Raw genomic sequence first — 17768 nt, 5'->3', positions numbered from 1 at the left:
CATAACTTTCTTTCAGGGCACAGGTTTGAGTGACTCGGTGGCTCCAGACCTCTTTGTGGCACTGGGCTGACTTCAAAGGAAGCAACCTCCCAGTTGCTGCCCAAAAAATACATGACATAATAGCTTCCAAGGAAGGCAAGGAACAGGGTGAGGGACGAAGGGTGGGATTGTCCAGTCACGCGCGCCCCAAGACCAGAAAATCCCACCTTAGGTTAACGGACCTTTGCATGGTCCCTGTCCAGCCTGCTATGATTCCCGTGGTGGGTGGGATGGGGAAATTCTGCCCAAAGTGTCAATTTTGTTAAATTTTGCCCATGGAGATGGCGAGCTGTTCGGCTTGTTTTGTTTTTGTAACAGATCTCAGATTTTCCAAAATAGTCCGTCAAACATTACAATGTTAAACCTCAGCATATAGTTTGGTTGCATCTTTTTGTTTTCCTTTACTGTTCTGAGCATGAACCATATGGAATGGTATCCTGTAAAATGGTGAGCTCGGGTGGTTTTAAAGTATTTCACATATTACTTTGACTTATGCAATCTTCAGCATAAAATAATTAACTCTTCATCTTTCGAAAACTGTCAGAAATTCTTCTCCGTGACAAGTCTCTTTCAGTGTCCATTTATAATGCAGAACTATCTCCTCAGTTTTCCGCAGAATATGTTCCAGGCTTTCCACGGTACTTTCAAGTGGATTACATCAATCCGAAACTGCCAATTCAATTCTCCAGTCATAAAGAAAGCAGCGGGTAGGGCTGCTTCTCCTCTCTGGGATCGCAGTTTTTAAAGGTGCCGCTTAACATGGAGGGAACTGGAACCCAACAATCACGCTTTCCAAAACTTGAGCACTGAAAGATGTTCTCTCCCCGCTTGCCTCGAAATAAGCACAGTCCCTTTTAAACTAGAGCTCTTCAGTGACTGTATTATCTCCTCTGTAATAGAACACAATGTTTTTAGTATAAAAAAAGAAGCATTTCTGCTGCATAAATTATGGAATTTGCATTCGAAAGTGAGAAACATTTAAGTGCATTTTTCTGAAACCTTTTTCACATGTCACGTGAAGAAATGTAGGCATTCAGATGTAACAACAAATGGAAAAAGCTTTCCATTAAAAACTCAATTTCTTTACTATTTCCATCACTTAATTCTTCCACAATGATAAATGGACATTTATATTGTGATTGGTTAAAGATGATGTCAACATTTTTCCGCAGTACATATTAATTCCCATGAACTGGGCTGAAGCTGAAACTAAGTTTAGAAATTCAGCTATGAAGCTTATTGAGTATAACTATCAGCACTCATTTTAAGTGTCAAATATGTGCATTCCGGATGCCTCAGCTATTAAAGGATTAACTGAGCCACACAAGTTAATATGTTTCCTAGTTTTGTGCCGAGTTAACTGATCTGTAGAGCCAGAAAACTAATATTTAAAATTCCTTCCCATCAATACAACAGCAGTGAAGCAAGAATACCATCCATCTTTATCACAAACCTCATTCCAGCTAATAAAGAAATTTCTTAGAATCATAGAATCCCTCCAGTGCCTTATACAGCCTCAGAAGTACATCCCTGCTCTTGTATTCTAGCCCTCTCGACATGAATGCTAACATTGCATTTGCCTTCCTAACTGCCGACTGAACCTGCACGTCAACCTTAAGAGAATCTTGAACAAGGACTCCCAAGTTCCTTTGTGCTTCTGATTTCTTAAGCATCTCCCCATTAAGAAAATAGTCTATGCCTCCATTCCTCCTTCCAAAGTGCATAACCTCACACTTCTTCACATTGTATTCCATCTGCCACTTCTTTGCCCACTCTCTTAACCTGTCCAAGTCCTTCTGCAGCCCCCCTGCTTCCTCAATACTACCTGTCCCTCTACATATCTTTGTATCATCTCCAAACTTAGCAACAGTGCCTTCAGTTCCTTCTTTCAAATCGTTAATGTATATTGTGGAAAGTTGTGGTCCCAGCACTGACCCCTGAGGCACAGCATGTCACTATTGCCATCCTGAAAAAGACTGCTTTATCCCCACTCTCTGCCTTCTGCCAGACAGCCAATCCTCTGTCCATGCCAGGATCTTACCCTGAACATCATGGGCTCTTAACTTATTTAACAGTCTCCTATGCGGCACCTTGTCAAAGGCCTTTTGGAAATCTAAATAAATCACGTCACTGGTTCTCCTAACTTCCTTGCTATCTCCTCAAAGAACTCTAACAGATTTGTCAAACATGATCTCCCCTTGACAAAGCCATGCCGACTCAGTCCTATTTTACCATGCACTTCCAAGTACTCCGCGAACTCATCTTTAATAATGGACTCTAAAATCTTGCCAATGACCGAAGTCAGGCTAACCAGCCTATAACTTCCCGTCTGCTGCCTCCCTCCATTCTTAAAACAGCGGCGTTACATTAGATACTTTCCAGTTCTCTGGGACCCTCCCTGCCTCCAGTGATTCCTGAAAGATCACCATTAATGCCTCCACAATTTCTTCAGCTATCTCTTTTAGAACCCTGGGGTGTAGTCCATCCGGTCCAGGTGATTTATCCACCTTCAGACCCTTCAGTTTCCCCAGAATCCCTGGCGCAGTGAGGCAGCAGTGCTAACCACTGTGCTACCATGAAATTAGGAAATGAGTAAGGCCAGATTTGGGATTTCTTTCCCAAACCACAAATAATTAAAGCAAAAAACTCAAAAAGTAAACTTACGGAATGGAGGTTTTACAGGAAAAATAAACATCTGGGCTCACTAGCTCAGCTAGTGAAATACTGCAGCATGATGGAAGCATGATATTATTGTATATCCTCCACTTACACTATCCCCAAGACTGACCCACCAGTTCTGTTTTCAGCTGCAGTGCTCGAAGAAAGCTTCCACAGAGGAAAGAGAAGAATAACTGAGAGGCACCTAATGCATATCTCCTGATTGTTAAATCTTGATTAGCTAAAGCAGAAACATGGGTGTTGTCAGCTCAGAAGTTCTCTCAAAAAACAGGGAGCATATGACCAGACCAGAATAGGTACTCGAACGCTCCATATAAACTTAAGAATCCTATAGTTTCAACACTCATTCTATCGATTACATGAAAGTATTTTGTTTCAGGGGAGTGTTAGTGCTACATTTTGAATAACTGGCTTGGAGATGTGGTTGATTCTTAAAAAGAAATACCCTCTGAAATGGCCTCGCGAGCTACTCAGTTCAAAGGCAATAAATGCTGACCCAGCCAGCCACATCCTATGAATACATTAAAAAAAAATATTGGACCCAATGAGAGGAAGCTAAACCCACTGATAATATCTTAACTGATTTAGCTAGCTCAATCTGCGACTCCTCCTGGCCAACTCCCTGTTGTGGTTTCAGTATACACCATCATAAACACAAGCAAACAAAAAAGAATACACCACAAACCACAATAAATATGAATCTTTTCCATCCCCTTCTTTAGAACCTCACTTTGCAGCAAACATAATTTTCGATTCAAGGTGGCAGGCAGATCATTAATCTTCATCTGATCACTAGTAACTTGGCTGAGAATTATCTAGAGAAATTATTTTTTGTTTTCTTTCTCTCCACGAGATTTCCCCCATCACAGCCCATGGCATCTACCTGCTTTCCATTCACTAACGTTTGAAAACTACTGTTCAAGAATTAAAAAAAAAACATATATCCACACTCCATTCTGTTGAAGACAGAACGGGGAAGATGACACAATCAATAGATTTAATGTGCTGGGAACCTTTCCTCACTTTTGCTTTCCACAATTACCTGGCTATCACCAACTCGGAATCATATTGTCTCACCTGGGTTATTGTCTTGAACTGCAACCAGATAAAATAATCCCTGACTGGACAAGAGGGCTGAGATCTGAGGAAATAGCCGATCCATGACTTCCCGACCTCTTTCACCACCAGCCCAAGATGCCTCTATGCCATGGCTGCCTACCTGAGAGATAAAAGTAACACAATTCAGCATAGAGTGTTAGGAGTGGCATGGTGGCACAGTGGTTAGCACCGCTGCCTCACAGCGCCAGGGACCTGGGTTCGATTCCCAGCTTAGGTCACTCTGTGCGGAGTCTGCACATTCTCCCCATGTCTGCGTGGGTTTCCTCCGGGTGCTCCAGTTTCCTCCCACAATCTGAAAGACGTGCTTGGCCATGCTAAATTCTCACTCAGTGTACCCGAACAGGTGCCGGGGTGTGGCGACTAGGGGATTTTCACAGTGTCTTCATTGCGGTCTTAATGTCAGCCTACTTGTGACACTAATACATACTTCTCCAACTGACCTGAAACATATTAACTGCTCTCGTATCTATGCTGGATAGTGGAAGCATGAAATTTATCATGGCTTTGGTGACCCCAGATAGTTATCAAGGAAGGGTACAGATACCAAAAGGGAATGCTTATAACAAAAAACATTCAAGCCAGATAGAGGACCAAGTGCATCCCAATCTTTTAAAACCACCAGCATTACATGATAAATCCCCAAAAGACATTTTGATACTGGCCTCAAATGCCAGTATCTGCTCTTAGATTGTTGCAGATATTTTCAATTCTACTGTGCCTGCACCAATGGGAGCATGGTTGGAGGATGCAAGTCCTTTCTCACGGCCTCCTGTGAATAATATTCCCTTATGCCATTGTTGCATCAAGATCAACATTCAGGAGCAGTAAAGATACTGGCTAGGATTCACCGCTGGCGGGAATCCTGACGGCCCACTGAATCGGGCATTGGGGCTAAATCAGGATTTCTGCTAGGCAGCACACCCGTCACAATTCACCCGGACCGCCGGCCCCAATCAGGTTCCCGCCCCCGATAATTATGCAAAGCCCTCTTTTTTTAATGTAATCATCGGCCTTGAAGGGGCCGGGGAGGGGGGTGCGGGGTGCGGTGCAGGGACCCATTTTCATGGTGGTGGTGGAGAGATGGAGTGAGGGAATGTGGGGGGGGGCGGCTAGACAGAGACAGACACATTGTTCAAGTAATACTGGTAGATCAAACATAATTTAATTTGCACTATCATAGAATCCCTCCAGTGTAGAAGGCCTTTCGTCCCATTGAGTCTGCACCGGCTCTCTGACTGAGCACCCCACCCAGGCCCAACCCCATGCCCTATCCCCATAACCCCACACATTTATCCTGCTAATCTCCCTAGCCTACACATCTTGAGACACTGAGGGCCAATTTAGCGTGGCCAATCCACCTAACCTTACACCTATTTGGACTGTGGGAGGAAACCAGAGCACCCGGTGGACACCCGCGTAACTGAGAATTTTTCTTAGATTAGGGTTTGTTTCTGAATATTTCTGGAAATTGAGTACTTCAAATCTTTTGAGCAACTGATTACAGTAACAGTACGCTAACAGCAGCATAGCTTGGGCGCTGGGACAACCATACACAAAAAAGCCAGTCTGCGTTTAGAAAGCTAAATTGTTAAACTTATATTCACAAACATATACTTACTTCTTCTGAGGGAGTCACCACATAGGGTGGGTTAAATATTAACACATCAACTTGGTTTTGTAATCGTGGCAATAATCCTGTGACCTGTTTATAAGAAAATAAAAAGTAAAAGGAATTCAGTTAATTTCAGGAAAAGTTTGTACAAGGAACATAAACAAATCACTGGGACACCTTTTCAATTTGTTCCTTGATTAAAGTCATTGCCATGGGTTTTCAATCCAGTCTCGGTTGGAATGCATCCCTGATCAGGACGGAACTTTTACTCAATCCAGAGATGCTCCCTGTTCCCAAATATAATTTGGCTCTCAAGGTCACTTACATGCAAAAGATAGACTTCCCATACTCACGCCAGGCCTTGAAGCATCAGGACTCACTCCAGCAGAAGCAGAAGGTGGCGGCAAGCAGCATGTCAAAAAAGTATTGAGGGAGTTGTTTATTTCCCTGATGGAGCCCTATGCAAAGCTTCGACTGAAAATGCTAACATAGCTCCCCCCCTCTATCAACTACTCAATGGACGGTGGCACAGTGGTTAACACTGCTGCCTCACAGCGCCAGGGATCCGGGTTCGATTCCCAACTTGGGTCACTGTTTGTGTGGAGTTTGCACGTTCTCCCCGTGTCTGCGTGGATTTACTCCGGGTGCTCTGGTTTCCTCCCACAGTCTGAAACTCGTGCTGGTTAGGTGCATTGACCCGAACAGGCACCGGAGTGTGGTGACGAGAAGAATTTCACAGTTGCTTCATTGCAGCGTTAATGTAAGCTTCACTTGTGACTAATAAATAAACTTTAATTATGTTCAAAAAGCAAAGGTACAATATGGGGGAACATAGCACGTTCCATTCATTTTAATAGTGCTACCATTAATGCCTACCCACCAACGGGAAACGGACAATTTCCCTCCACTGATCACTGGTTATGGTGATTTTGTAGCTTAGGGTGGTTTGGTTTGGAGAAAGAGATGAAAAGATCAAACTGCAGGCCATTACCTCTTCAAGGTCTCCTCAGAACATGGGAAACCTACCCTTATTCTTTGAAGAGGCCAACAGTACCCTTTGCCCTAGCATCAGCATAATTCTCCCTCACACCTTCTCTCCACCGCTGCATGAAAGCAGTTGGCCTTCTACGCAACCCTCCATTAACCTGTAGCCAAAGTCAGGAAGTTAACAATGAGTGTGCACAAACTAATGAGGCCAATGCACCGAACCACAAAAAGTATCAGAAAGATTTATTCCATATGTATTTTATCTTGTTAATGTCAATTACGTCATCAAACAAGAAAGAGGAGTTGGAAAAGAGAGGGAGAAAATAAAACCTTATATTTAAAGCACGTTATAATTTCTCACATATCTCAACATTTGGTGAATTTCTCTGAGCGCAGCAACTGCTTAGTAGGTAATTGCATCAGCAATGTTGCCATTGATATCTCTATAGGACGGGGGTAATGACAAGCAAACGGTACTACAAAAAAATGTTACTGATGAACAGCACTGAATAGTCACAGAATTACAATGTTTGAGAAGGATATTTTTAGGTTATCTGGAACTCATGACTCACCAGGTCAGTAATGATTGGCTGGAGGTTCACTCCATTAGATCTTGCACTTTCCACTGAGCAAGCAGCAGCCAAAGGATTAATATCTGTACAGCTATAAATGAACAACACAGAATAAGAAGACGCATGTCATTTATTAGTGTCACAAGTGGGCTTACATTAACGCTGAAGTTACTGTGAAAATTCTCTAGTTGCCACACTCCGGCATCTGTTTGGGTACACCGCGGGAGAATTTAGCATGGCCAATGTACCTAACCGGCACATCTTTTGGACTGTGGGAGGAAATCCACGCAGACATGAGGAGAACGTGCAGACTCCACACAGACAGTGACCCAAGCCGGGAATCGAACCCTAGTCCCTGGCGCTCTGAGGCAGCGGTGCTAACTACTGTGCCAACAGTTCAAATCTCACCATTTTCCATCGTTTCTGCTGCCAAATGTCTTAGCGGCTAAGACTTTGAGTAGCAGATTTTTGTCTCTTCACAAACCCGATTAAAATCTATAAGAAGCTGTTGAACAGGATACCAAACTGAATGATAATGCCCCTCAATAATCAGCCAACACTCTCTATGTTTTGTGGAAGGACAAACGTCCAAACCCCAATTCTCCATTCAACAATTCACCTTCACAACAGCCTTTCTGAGTTTGTTTTAATGGTAGCCACAGATTTTCTTTTTTTGACATTGACCTATTTATCATTCCACAACAAATAATAATCTGCCAGATTACCTACTTACAGATAAAATGATCCGGGCCCAACAATAGAAGCTAGGAAAACAGAAACAACGCCAGATCCTGCTCCAACCTCAAGGCAGATCCTGGGACTGGAAAAATAACACGATTTTACATTCTTCTACAGGAATTAGCAGTATTTGCATTCTTCATATATAGAATCATTGAATCCCTACAGTGTTGAAGGAGGCCATTCGCCCCATCGAGTCTGCACTGACCACAATCCCATCCAGGCCCTATCCCCAATTATTTACCCTGCTAATCCCCCGACACTAAGGTCAATTTAGCATAGCCAATCAACCTAACCCGCACATCTTTGGACTGTGGGAGGAAACCAGAGCACCCGGAGGAAACCTACTCAGACACAGGGAGAAAGTGCAAACTCCACACAGACAGTCACCCCAGGCTGGAATTTAACCTGGGTCCCTGGCGCTGTGAGGCAGCAGTGCTAACCACTGTGCCACCGTGCTGCCTCAAATGGCATGGCTTGTTTACAAAATTAGATTAAATTATATATAACTGCCCCGATACTAAAAAATATTTCAACTGGTTAGTAAATAGTTTACTGGTAAAAATGCAGAACTGGGTATTTGTCAAAATTACATATCCAATTGTCACAGAATCCTCAAAATGCTAAAACTTTACAGCATGATTTGTCAGTTATTCACTGACAAAATAATATCGTGCATCTCTTTTGATTTATTGTCACATGTATTAGCATACAGTGAAAAGTATTGTTTCTTGTACGTTATACAGACAAAACATACTGTTTATAGAGAAGGAAACAAAATAGTGCAGAACGTAACGTTACAGTTATAGCTAAGGTGCAGAGAAAGATCAACTTAGTGCGAGGTAGGTCCATTCAAAAGTCTGACGGCAGCAGGAAAGAAGCTGTTCTTGAGTCAGTTGGTACATGTCTCCAGACTTTTGTATCTTTTTCCCAATGGAAGACGGCAGAAGAGAGAATGTCCAAGGTGATGGGGTCCTTAATTATGCTGGCTGCTTTTCCGAGGCAGCGAGAAGTGTAGACAGAGTCAATGGATGGGAGGCTGGTTTGCGTGATGGATTGGGCTACATTCATGATCTTTTGTAGTTTCTTGCGGTCTTGAACAGAGCAGGAGCCAAAGCAAGTTGTGGTACAACCAGAAAGTCATCCCTGATATACAGTTTAGTCGGGGAGTTCTACAATTTGTGGGTCTGGACCTGCATATGGCTGGAGAAGGGTTCTCAGCCTTGATCAATCAAATCCATTCCGATCACAATTAAATTAAATTCATTAAAATTCTGTGAGAAAGTATCATTAAATTAACAACTCTTTTGTAATAACCTTTAAAATGTTGTTAAAATGTGTCTGTCCTGTTTTTGTTTTAACGTTATTGGAATTTGAGTAACAGCTCTCTGCATTTTTGACTAAATTTAAAAATGGTTCTTCTTGTTACTAAGGCGACCAACTCCCTATTTTAATTCGGACATGAAAGTGATTGCTTGCACGAGGAATCTGGCTGCCCCTCTACCATGAAGGCTTACTGAGGGAAAAGGCAGCATAAAGAGTTTATTTATTTGTCACAAGTAAGGATTACATTAACACTGCAATGAAGTTTCTGTGAAATTCCCCTAGTCGCCACAGTCCAGCGCCTGTTGGGGTCAATGCACCTAACCAGCATATCTTTCAGACTATGGGAGGAAACCGGAGCACCCGGAGGAAACCCACACAGACACAAGGAGAACATGCAAACTCTGCACAGACAGAGACCCAAGCCGGGAATCGAACCCGGGTCCCTGGCACTGTGAAGCAGCAGTGCTAATCACTGTGCTACTGTGCCACCCTCCCGCATCTTCATAAGAAAATGGAAGGGTAAGGGTAAAGAGAAAAGAGCTGCCCTGTGATCAACAGAATTTCCTCACAGTACTGCAATTGGTTTTGCTTCATAATTTAGGGTAGTTTATTTATGAGCGTCACAAGTAGGCTTGCGTTCACACTGCAATAAAGTTACTGTGAAAATCCCCTAGTCACCACACTCCGGCACCTGTTTGGGTACACTGAGGGAGAATTTAGCATGGCCAATGCACCTAACCAGCACATCTTTCAGACTGTGGGAGGAAACCCATGCAGGCACGGGGAGAACTCGCAGACTCGGCATAGACAGTGACCGGTCCCGGGTGCTCTGAGGCAGCAGTGCTAACCATGGTGCTTCCATTGTGTGTTCATCTGGATTTGACACCCTATCGGTAAGGTAAAATAAAACATTTTTTGTGATTGTTAGTGACAATAATCTCTTAATGGAAAGAAGCTGATAGTGGAAGACTTGTCATTCGGCTCAGGAATGGGGAGGTCTGGTGCTGAGACTGGGGCCAGGCGAGGTCAGGAGAAAAGGGTGAACAGCGGGGATAAAATACCATGAAAGCAGAACACAGCAACAAGGCAGACCAATGAAGCAGTCTCTCAGCTGCTCAATTCATGTCACACAGCAAGATGTACAATGTATCACATACGATTGGCCCCTAACAATTTGGATATAAACAGTTGGCCTATTATGGAGGAGATGTAGCCAGGCACCTGGTCCATCAAGATCAATTACTTGGGCAGCTGAAAAGAACACAATTTTAAAATGTATATATGGATCTGTTCAGATGAAAATATATTGCTTTATATTCAAATAGATTAAACTCCTATCTTAGCCCCAGTTAAAACATTACACTAAAGGGACACATGCCAAGCTTATCGCAATACAAGAAGAATTACCCAATATAAAATTCCTCTGCTCCCCCACTTTTCTGTAAAGTTAAACTTTTCAATAGACTCCCCTCCCCACCTGCTTAGCCTTGAATCCCCCATATATTTCTAATCTCTCTTCCATCTCCACCATGCCTTCAGAGCACATATTGTCCATGAAGCTCACCCCTGCTCTCTTGACCCCCATGCCCCGCTGGTTGACATTGTAAAAGATTCCCCCTCCTTAGATATTGTCCCCACAGTGCTTAGCATTGCTGCCTCACAGCGCCAGGGACCCAGGGGTTCAATTCCTCACTTGGGTCACAGTCTTTGTGGAGTCCGCACGTTCGCCGCGTGTCTGCGTGGGTTCCCTCCGGGTGCTCCGGTTTCCTCCCAAAGTCCGAAAGACGTGCTGGTTAGGTGCATCGGCCATGTAAATTCTCCCTCAGTGTACCCGAACAGGCACCGGAGTGTGGCGACTCGGGGATTTTCACAGAAATTTCATTGCAGTGTTAATGTATTTGATTTGATTTATTATTGTCAGATGTATTAGTATACATGTTTCTTGCGCGCTATACAGACAAAGCATACCGTTCATAGAGAAGGAAAAGAGAGAGTGCAGAATGTAGTGTTACAGTCATAGCTAGTAGAGAAAGATCAACTTAATGTGAAATAGGTCCATTCAAAATCTGATGGCAGCAGGGAAGAAGCTGTTCTTGAGTCAGTTGGTGCATGTCCTCAGACTTTTGTATCTTTTTCCAGATGGAAGAAGGTGGAAGAGGGAATGTCTAGGGTGCGTGGCGTCCTTAATTATGCTGGCTGCTTTTCCGAAGCAGCGGCAAATGTAGACAGAGTCAATGGGTAGCAAGCTGGTTTGAGTGATGAACTGGGCTTTGTTCATGACCCTTTGTAGTTTCGTGCAGTCTTAGACAGCTGAGGAGCCATACCAAGCTGTGATACAACCAGAAATAATGCTTTATATGGTGCATCTGTAGAAGTTGCTGAGAGTCGTAGCGGACATGCCAAATTTCCTTAGTCTTCTGAGAAAGTAGATGCGATGGTGGGCTTTCTCAACAATAGGTCGGAATGGAGGGACCAGGACAGATTGTTGGTGATCTGGACACCTAAAACCCTTGAAGCTTTCGACCATTTCTACTTCATCCCCATTGATGTAGACAGGGGCATGTCCTTCACTACGCTTCCTGAAGTCGATGATTATCTTTGTTTTGTTAACATTGAGGGAGAGTTTGTTGTTATTGCACCAGTTCACCAGATTCTCCATCTCTTTCCTGTACTCTGTCTCATCATTGTTCGAGATCCGACCGACTGGGGTGGTGTCACCAGCAAACTTGAAAATTGAGTTGGAGGGGAATTTGGCCACACAATCATAGGTGTATAAGGAGTATGGTAAGGCCTTCGTTAAACTTTCTGATCAAGCTGTTAATTGTGCCTGTGTTAAGTGGGCTATACAATACAAAGCTGTCATTGTGCTTCGGAAAAGACATAGCTGATTTACCATGAGAAAAAAGTTGTAAATAATTGATGTATCAAGACAAAACACAATACTATACTTGAAAAATAGGCAGAAAATATAATGTTCTTGCATATTTCATTATCCTTCGGCTAATGACGTACCAGAGTTTCTTTATCTCATTCACATCCCTTTCTAAGGCATCCATTAATAGGAAGGTGTCCTCTGCTGGATCGTACACATCAGTGAATTCTCCACGGCCAACGTGGGAACTGATAGGTGTCGAAAACATCCTTCTATTTAAAAGAAAAGGAACAAATTATTCTCTTCTGCCTTGATACTTGTTCATGACACAATCAGTTATTTAATTTTGAAATTAACGTCTACACTGTTGAGCGTAGTATTGGATTCAGGACATATATATCTGGTGGAAATTTGGAAAACAAGCAACACCAAGTAATATACTGAATCCATGCTTTCTTTAAAGGTACGTTCTGTACTGTACAAGCAGGCAAAGTATCAGGGTTCCCATTTTTCAAAGTATATGCACTAGAATGTACTGATAGAGCACAAACATGTTAGAAAATCAAACTTTTGCCATATATTAATATAACAGTTATGCTTTAGTTTATTTGTCACAAGTAGGCTTACATTAACACTACAATGAAACTACCATGAAAATCCCCTAGTCGCCTCACTAAGGTGTCTGTTTGGGTACACTGAGGGAGAATTTAGCACGGCCAATGCACCTAACCAGCACATCTTTGGCCTGTGGGAGGAAACAGGAGCACCCGGAGCAAACCCACGCAGACATGGGGAGAACGTTCAGACTCCACACTTACAGTGACCCAAGCCGGGAATCGAACCCGGGTCCTCGGCGCTGTGGGGCAGCAGTGCTAACTACTGTGCCACTGTGCCAGTGTAATGTAACAAAAGCCATTCTGGAGATCCAATTAGTTTTCCGATCATTTGATTCCTGATTTGATTGCATCCCCAATCTCAACCAAACAAAAAATTATGAATTATTTCCCTCTACTGGAGATTTGCCACGAGAGAGCTCCAGTCTGCATCACTGCTGAAGAATTGTCAACATCACTTGATGACAGTAAAAGTCCTGGATGAATAACCGATCGCTGCAGGAAATACACACTCTGGGCCCTAGACTCATTTTAAAATAGATTTCAAATTTGAAATCTCAATTTTGGCTGATGAACCCTTTCTGTTAAAATAGCAAAGGAAAGAATTTCATTTTAATCATTGCAGTAGTTGAATGCTGGTATTTCACCGCATAATTTCAAAGCTTCAGATTTCTAAACACGTCTTACAAGCACCAGCAATACAAATCCTAATAATCAGCATCTCTAACTTTTTAAATAAAAGCAAATTACTGCAGGTGCTGGAATATGAAACCAAAAGAGAAAATGCTGGAAAATCTCAGTAGGAGTGGCAGCATCTGTAAGGAGAGAAAAGAGCTGGCATTTCGAGTCCAGATGACCCTTTGTCAAAGCTGACAAAGCTTTGACAGGTCATATATGCATTTAAGGAATCAGCTCTTTTCTTTCCTCACAGATGCTGCCAGACCTGCTGAGACAGTCCAGCATTTTCTCTTTTGATGTCTAACTTATTGTTGTGAAAAAAGTATCACTAATTTGTCAAAGCTAACAACTAGAGTAGAGTTACTGGGGGTGGTCAACATGAGCAGTAACAAGAGGTCACAACTTGCCCAAGATTCCCTGGTTCTGATTCTCTCTGCACCCACTCCTTCATCCCACTCTTGGCCCTTGCGCTTTCTGCACAGTGGAATTTGCTCCATAAACCCTTCCACCTTCCTTTCCTCTTTTAAGAGATCCCCCCCAAACCCATCTTTGACCAAGCTTTTTGTCACCCTTCTTTGTAGCAGTATCAATTTTTCTCATTACATCTGTGAAGAGACATTTTTCTCCTTTAAGACTTTTTATAAATGCGAGTTGGTTTACACCCAATTTCACAAATCAGAACATTCCATGATCCAATATGTAAAAAACAAGTGCCTGTCAAGGTGGGGAGGGGATCAAAACAGGCCAATACTCAGACTGTCAATTGTTTTATATCATGGCAGCCACAGCCACATCAGAAGGCTGCTCTGACTCTGCTGATAACTTCTTGGAGAGCCACAGAAATGCCAAATAAGAGCCAGAGAGATCCCTTCCTGCTGCCTCAGAAAAGCAGCCAGCATAATCAAGGACCCCATGCAACCCGAACATACTCTCATCCACCTTCTTCCGTTTGGAAAAAGACGCAGAAGTCTGAGATCACGTACTAACCGACTCAAGAAAAGCTTCTTCCCTGCTGCCATCAGACTTTAGAATGGACCTATCTTATAAGTTAATCTTTCTCTACGCCCTAGCTATGATTGTAACACTATATTCTGAACCCTCTCCTTTCCTTCTCCCCTATGTACTCTATGAACAGTAAGCTTTCTCTGTATAGCGAGCAAGAAACAATACTTTTCCGTGCATACCAAGACATGTGACAATAATAAGTCAAATCAAATTAAGTTGATCTTTTTCAACACCCTATCAGTAACTGCAACACTACATTCTGCACCCAATCCTCTTCCTTCTCCTTTTTGTACTCTATGAATGGTATGCTTTGTCCACATAGTACACAATAAATAATACTTTTCACCATATACCAATACACGTGACAATAATAGATCAAATCAGCAAAGATAAATAGATTTTTTGCAGTGTTGTTGAGCTTTAATCACTGGGTTTCAAATGAGTATTTTTGTTTTGCTGGTAGCACATGACTTATACCTTCACAGTAATAAAACCATTTTGTGCAATGAATGCAGGGTTGAGCAGCTTGTGCTGTCTGTGACAGGGAGGGAGGGAGGGAATTGCTTCCTCCCCAGCCAGGCCTGAGCCATCAATGGCAGGAGGCTTCCTGAGTCAGACCCAGCTGCTGTGCTGTCCGATTGGCACCAACCGTAGACAAGTAGGCGGCACAATGGTTAGCACCGCTGCCTCAGAACACCAGGGACCCGGGTTCGATTCCGCACTTGGGTCACTGTCTGTGCGGCGTCTGCATGTTCTCCCCGTGTCTGTGTGGGTTTCCTCCGGGTGCTCCAGTTTCCTCCCACAGTCCGAAAGACGCGCTGGTTTGGGTGCATTGGCCATGCTAAATTCTCCCTCAGTGTACCCGAACAGGCGCCGGAGTGTGGCTACCAGGGGATCTCCACAGTAACTTCATTGCTGTAAATTTAAGCCTACTTGTGACACCAATAAATCCACTTCAAACATACACCGCAACTGCCAAGGGGACTCTGATACCTCAGCGATCCCGCTGTCGTGATCTCCAACCCGGGACCACAACCTCCTCACGGTGGGGCCCAGTCTGTCCGTCTGCTTCAGCCTCCGGCAGGAACCACACACAGGGGGAACCTGTTCCTCACCCGGACTGTACACGGGGACGGACACTTCGGTCGACAGCTTTGCCATGCGGGGGAAGTGTTTAAATGTCAGCTGAGGAGTGAGAAAACCGGCTTTAACCCTCATCATTGGGCAAACATGGCGCAAAAAAGGAAGATAAGCGAATCTGCTGCCCCGGCGTCCGAGAGTAAAGCAGCCAGGAGTGTGATGATAGAGTTCACAGGGACCCAGTTCAAAAGCATGTTACAAACCCCTGAGAGGGTGGAGAGAGGTGAGAACAGCAATCGGTGCTGGACAGTCAAACCTCCCCCTCACTCTCTGTGCTGAGAGGTTGCAGCACATGGCAAAAGTGGAATCCACGGTGGCACAGTGGTTAGCACTGCTGCCTCTCAGCACCAGGGACCCGGGTTCGATTCCCGGCTTGGGTCACTGTCTGTGCGGAGTTTGCACGTTCTCCCCGTGTCTGCGTGGGTTTCCTCCCACAGTCCAAAGATCTGCAGATTAGGTTGATTGGTCCTGCCAAATTGCCCCTCAGTTTCCGGGATGCATGGGTTAGAGGGATTAGTGGGATAAATATGTGGGGTTCTGGGGATAGAGCCTGGGTGGGATTGTGGTTGGTGCAGACTTGATGGGCCAAATGGTCTCCTTCTGCACTGTAGGGATTCTGTGACTTGACTCACTGTTTCTGCTGCTGGTAACAACTAAATCTTCCATTCTCTTCCTGAGATCTCCAGTTGTGCAAGACACAAGGTGATGTGAAAAGCCTTGATGTTGGTCGGTCTGTTAGCAGTAGTGGTGCCAGGTCACTCGGAGGCAGAGTTATTGCTGAAGGAGATGAAAGAACAACTTTGGTGGCACAGTGGTTAGCACTGCTGCCTCACAGAGCTAGGGACCTGGGTTCGATTCCCGGCTTGGTTCATCGTCAGTGCGGAGTCTGCACATTCTCCTCGTGCTTATTTATTCTTGTAAATTCTTTCTTCACCCTCTCTAAAGCCTTCACATCTAAATTTGGACGCAATGAAGTTACTGTGAAATTCTCCTCGTAGTCACACTCTGGCGCCTGTCCGGGTCAATGCACAACCAGCACGTCTTTCAGACTGTAGGAGCATCCGGGGGAAACCCACGCAGACACGGGGAGAACATGCAAACTCCACACAGACAGTGACCCAAGCCTGGGAATCGAACCGGGGTCAGAGCACTGTGAGGCAGCAGTGCTAACCACTATGCCACCATGCCGCCCAGATAAAAGGTTTAGGAGGACTTTTACAGTCAGCTCTCCAGTTGTAGGAATGCGTTGATTTGATAGATATTCCAACCAGAACTGGATGACCATTGTCTGAAACTAAAAATAAAATACGATAAATACACAATTCGGTTATCGCATCTGAACAAAAGCATAGGGTCTGTACCTTGAAACATAAATCTTTGTCAGCACCACTGAGGAAGTGTTGACATCTAAAAGACCTCTGTATTTCCAAGATTACCTGTTCGTATTTGATTTCTAACATTTGTAATTTTTGCATTTTATACCAGCACTTAGTCTATGTAATAGATTTTAACATTAAAACCCCCATTTTTTTTTTGCAGCTTTAGCGACCTTTATTTCCATAGCCAAGAAATTGCCTTGCTCTGAATTGTATGATGTTGTGGATGGATACATAAAAATTTCAGCTGAATGTACAGAAATCTTTAAGCTTCTTGATGGAGAGAGACGGACAGAAAATCAGGTGAATATAATTGACATTTCATAGAAACATAGAAAAACTACAGCACAAAACAGGCCCTTCGGCCCCACAAGTTGTGCCGAACATATCACTACCTTTTAGGCCTACCTATAACCCTCCATCCTATTAAGTCCCATGTATTCATCCAGGAGTCTCTTAAAAGACCCTACTGAGTTTGCCTCCACCACCACTGACAGCAGCCGATTCCACTCGCCCACCACCCTCTGTGTGAAAAACTTCCCCCTAACATTTCCCCTGTACCTACCCCCCCCCCCAAAACGCCTCTGGGAGTCCACCCGATCTATGCCTCTCAACATCTTATATACCTCTATTAGGTCTCCTCTCATCCTACGTCTCTCCAAGGAGAAAAGACCGAGCTCCCTCAGCCTATCCTCATGAGGCATGCCACTCAGTCCAAGCAACATCCTTGTAAATCTCCTCTGCACCCTTTCAATCTTTTCCACATTCTTCCTGTAATGAGGCGACCAGAACTCCAAGTGGGGTCTTTCGAGGGTCTTATATAGCTGCATCATTATCCCCGGACTCCTAAACTCAATCCCTTGAATGATAAAGGCCAGCACACCATACGCTTTCTTAACCACCTCCTCCACCTGCGGGGCCGATTTTAGAGTCCTATGGACCTGGACCCCAAGGTCCTTCTGATCCTCTACAGTACTAAGAGTCTTTCCCTTTATATTGTACTCCTTCATC

The 17768-nt window shown here is 43.9% G+C and overlaps 2 protein-coding genes across 4 annotated transcripts in view; one reads left to right on the top strand and one right to left on the bottom strand.

The window, feature by feature from the left end:
- Window positions 1-414: 414 nt before the first annotated feature.
- hemk2 (HemK methyltransferase 2, ETF1 glutamine and histone H4 lysine) lies at window positions 415-15365 on the bottom strand. Of its 2 annotated transcripts, XM_078232831.1 has the most exons (7): window positions 15235-15319; window positions 12085-12216; window positions 7742-7828; window positions 7009-7099; window positions 5456-5539; window positions 3796-3937; window positions 415-929 (listed from the first exon to the last, which is right to left on the bottom strand). In XM_078232831.1, exons 2-7 carry the CDS (start codon window positions 12210-12212, stop codon window positions 823-825), a joined length of 639 nt encoding a protein of 212 aa, XP_078088957.1. In that variant the 5' UTR covers window positions 12213-12216; window positions 15235-15319; the 3' UTR covers window positions 415-822. The 2 variants fall into 2 exon arrangements, with proteins under 2 accessions (XP_078088957.1, XP_078088958.1); XM_078232832.1 differs by lacking the exon at window positions 7742-7828 and having other exon boundaries at window positions 15235-15365.
- A 47-nt stretch (window positions 15366-15412) lies between these two features.
- urb1 (URB1 ribosome biogenesis homolog) overlaps window positions 15413-17768 on the top strand; it is a 105474-nt gene continuing 103118 nt past the window's right edge. For both annotated transcript variants that reach the window (XM_078232825.1, XM_078232826.1), the window contains exons 1-2: window positions 15413-15604; window positions 16921-17060. In XM_078232825.1, the coding sequence (XP_078088951.1) occupies window positions 15472-15604; window positions 16921-17060 (273 nt within the window). In that variant the 5' untranslated portion in view covers window positions 15413-15471. The remainder of the gene's footprint in view (window positions 15605-16920; window positions 17061-17768) is intronic.

Source organism: Mustelus asterias, chromosome 17 (assembly GCF_964213995.1).
Source record: "Mustelus asterias chromosome 17, sMusAst1.hap1.1, whole genome shotgun sequence".
In the NCBI taxonomy this organism is placed as follows: Eukaryota; Metazoa; Chordata; class Chondrichthyes; order Carcharhiniformes; family Triakidae; genus Mustelus; species Mustelus asterias.
This window is presented reverse-complemented; position numbering and strand designations above follow the sequence as displayed.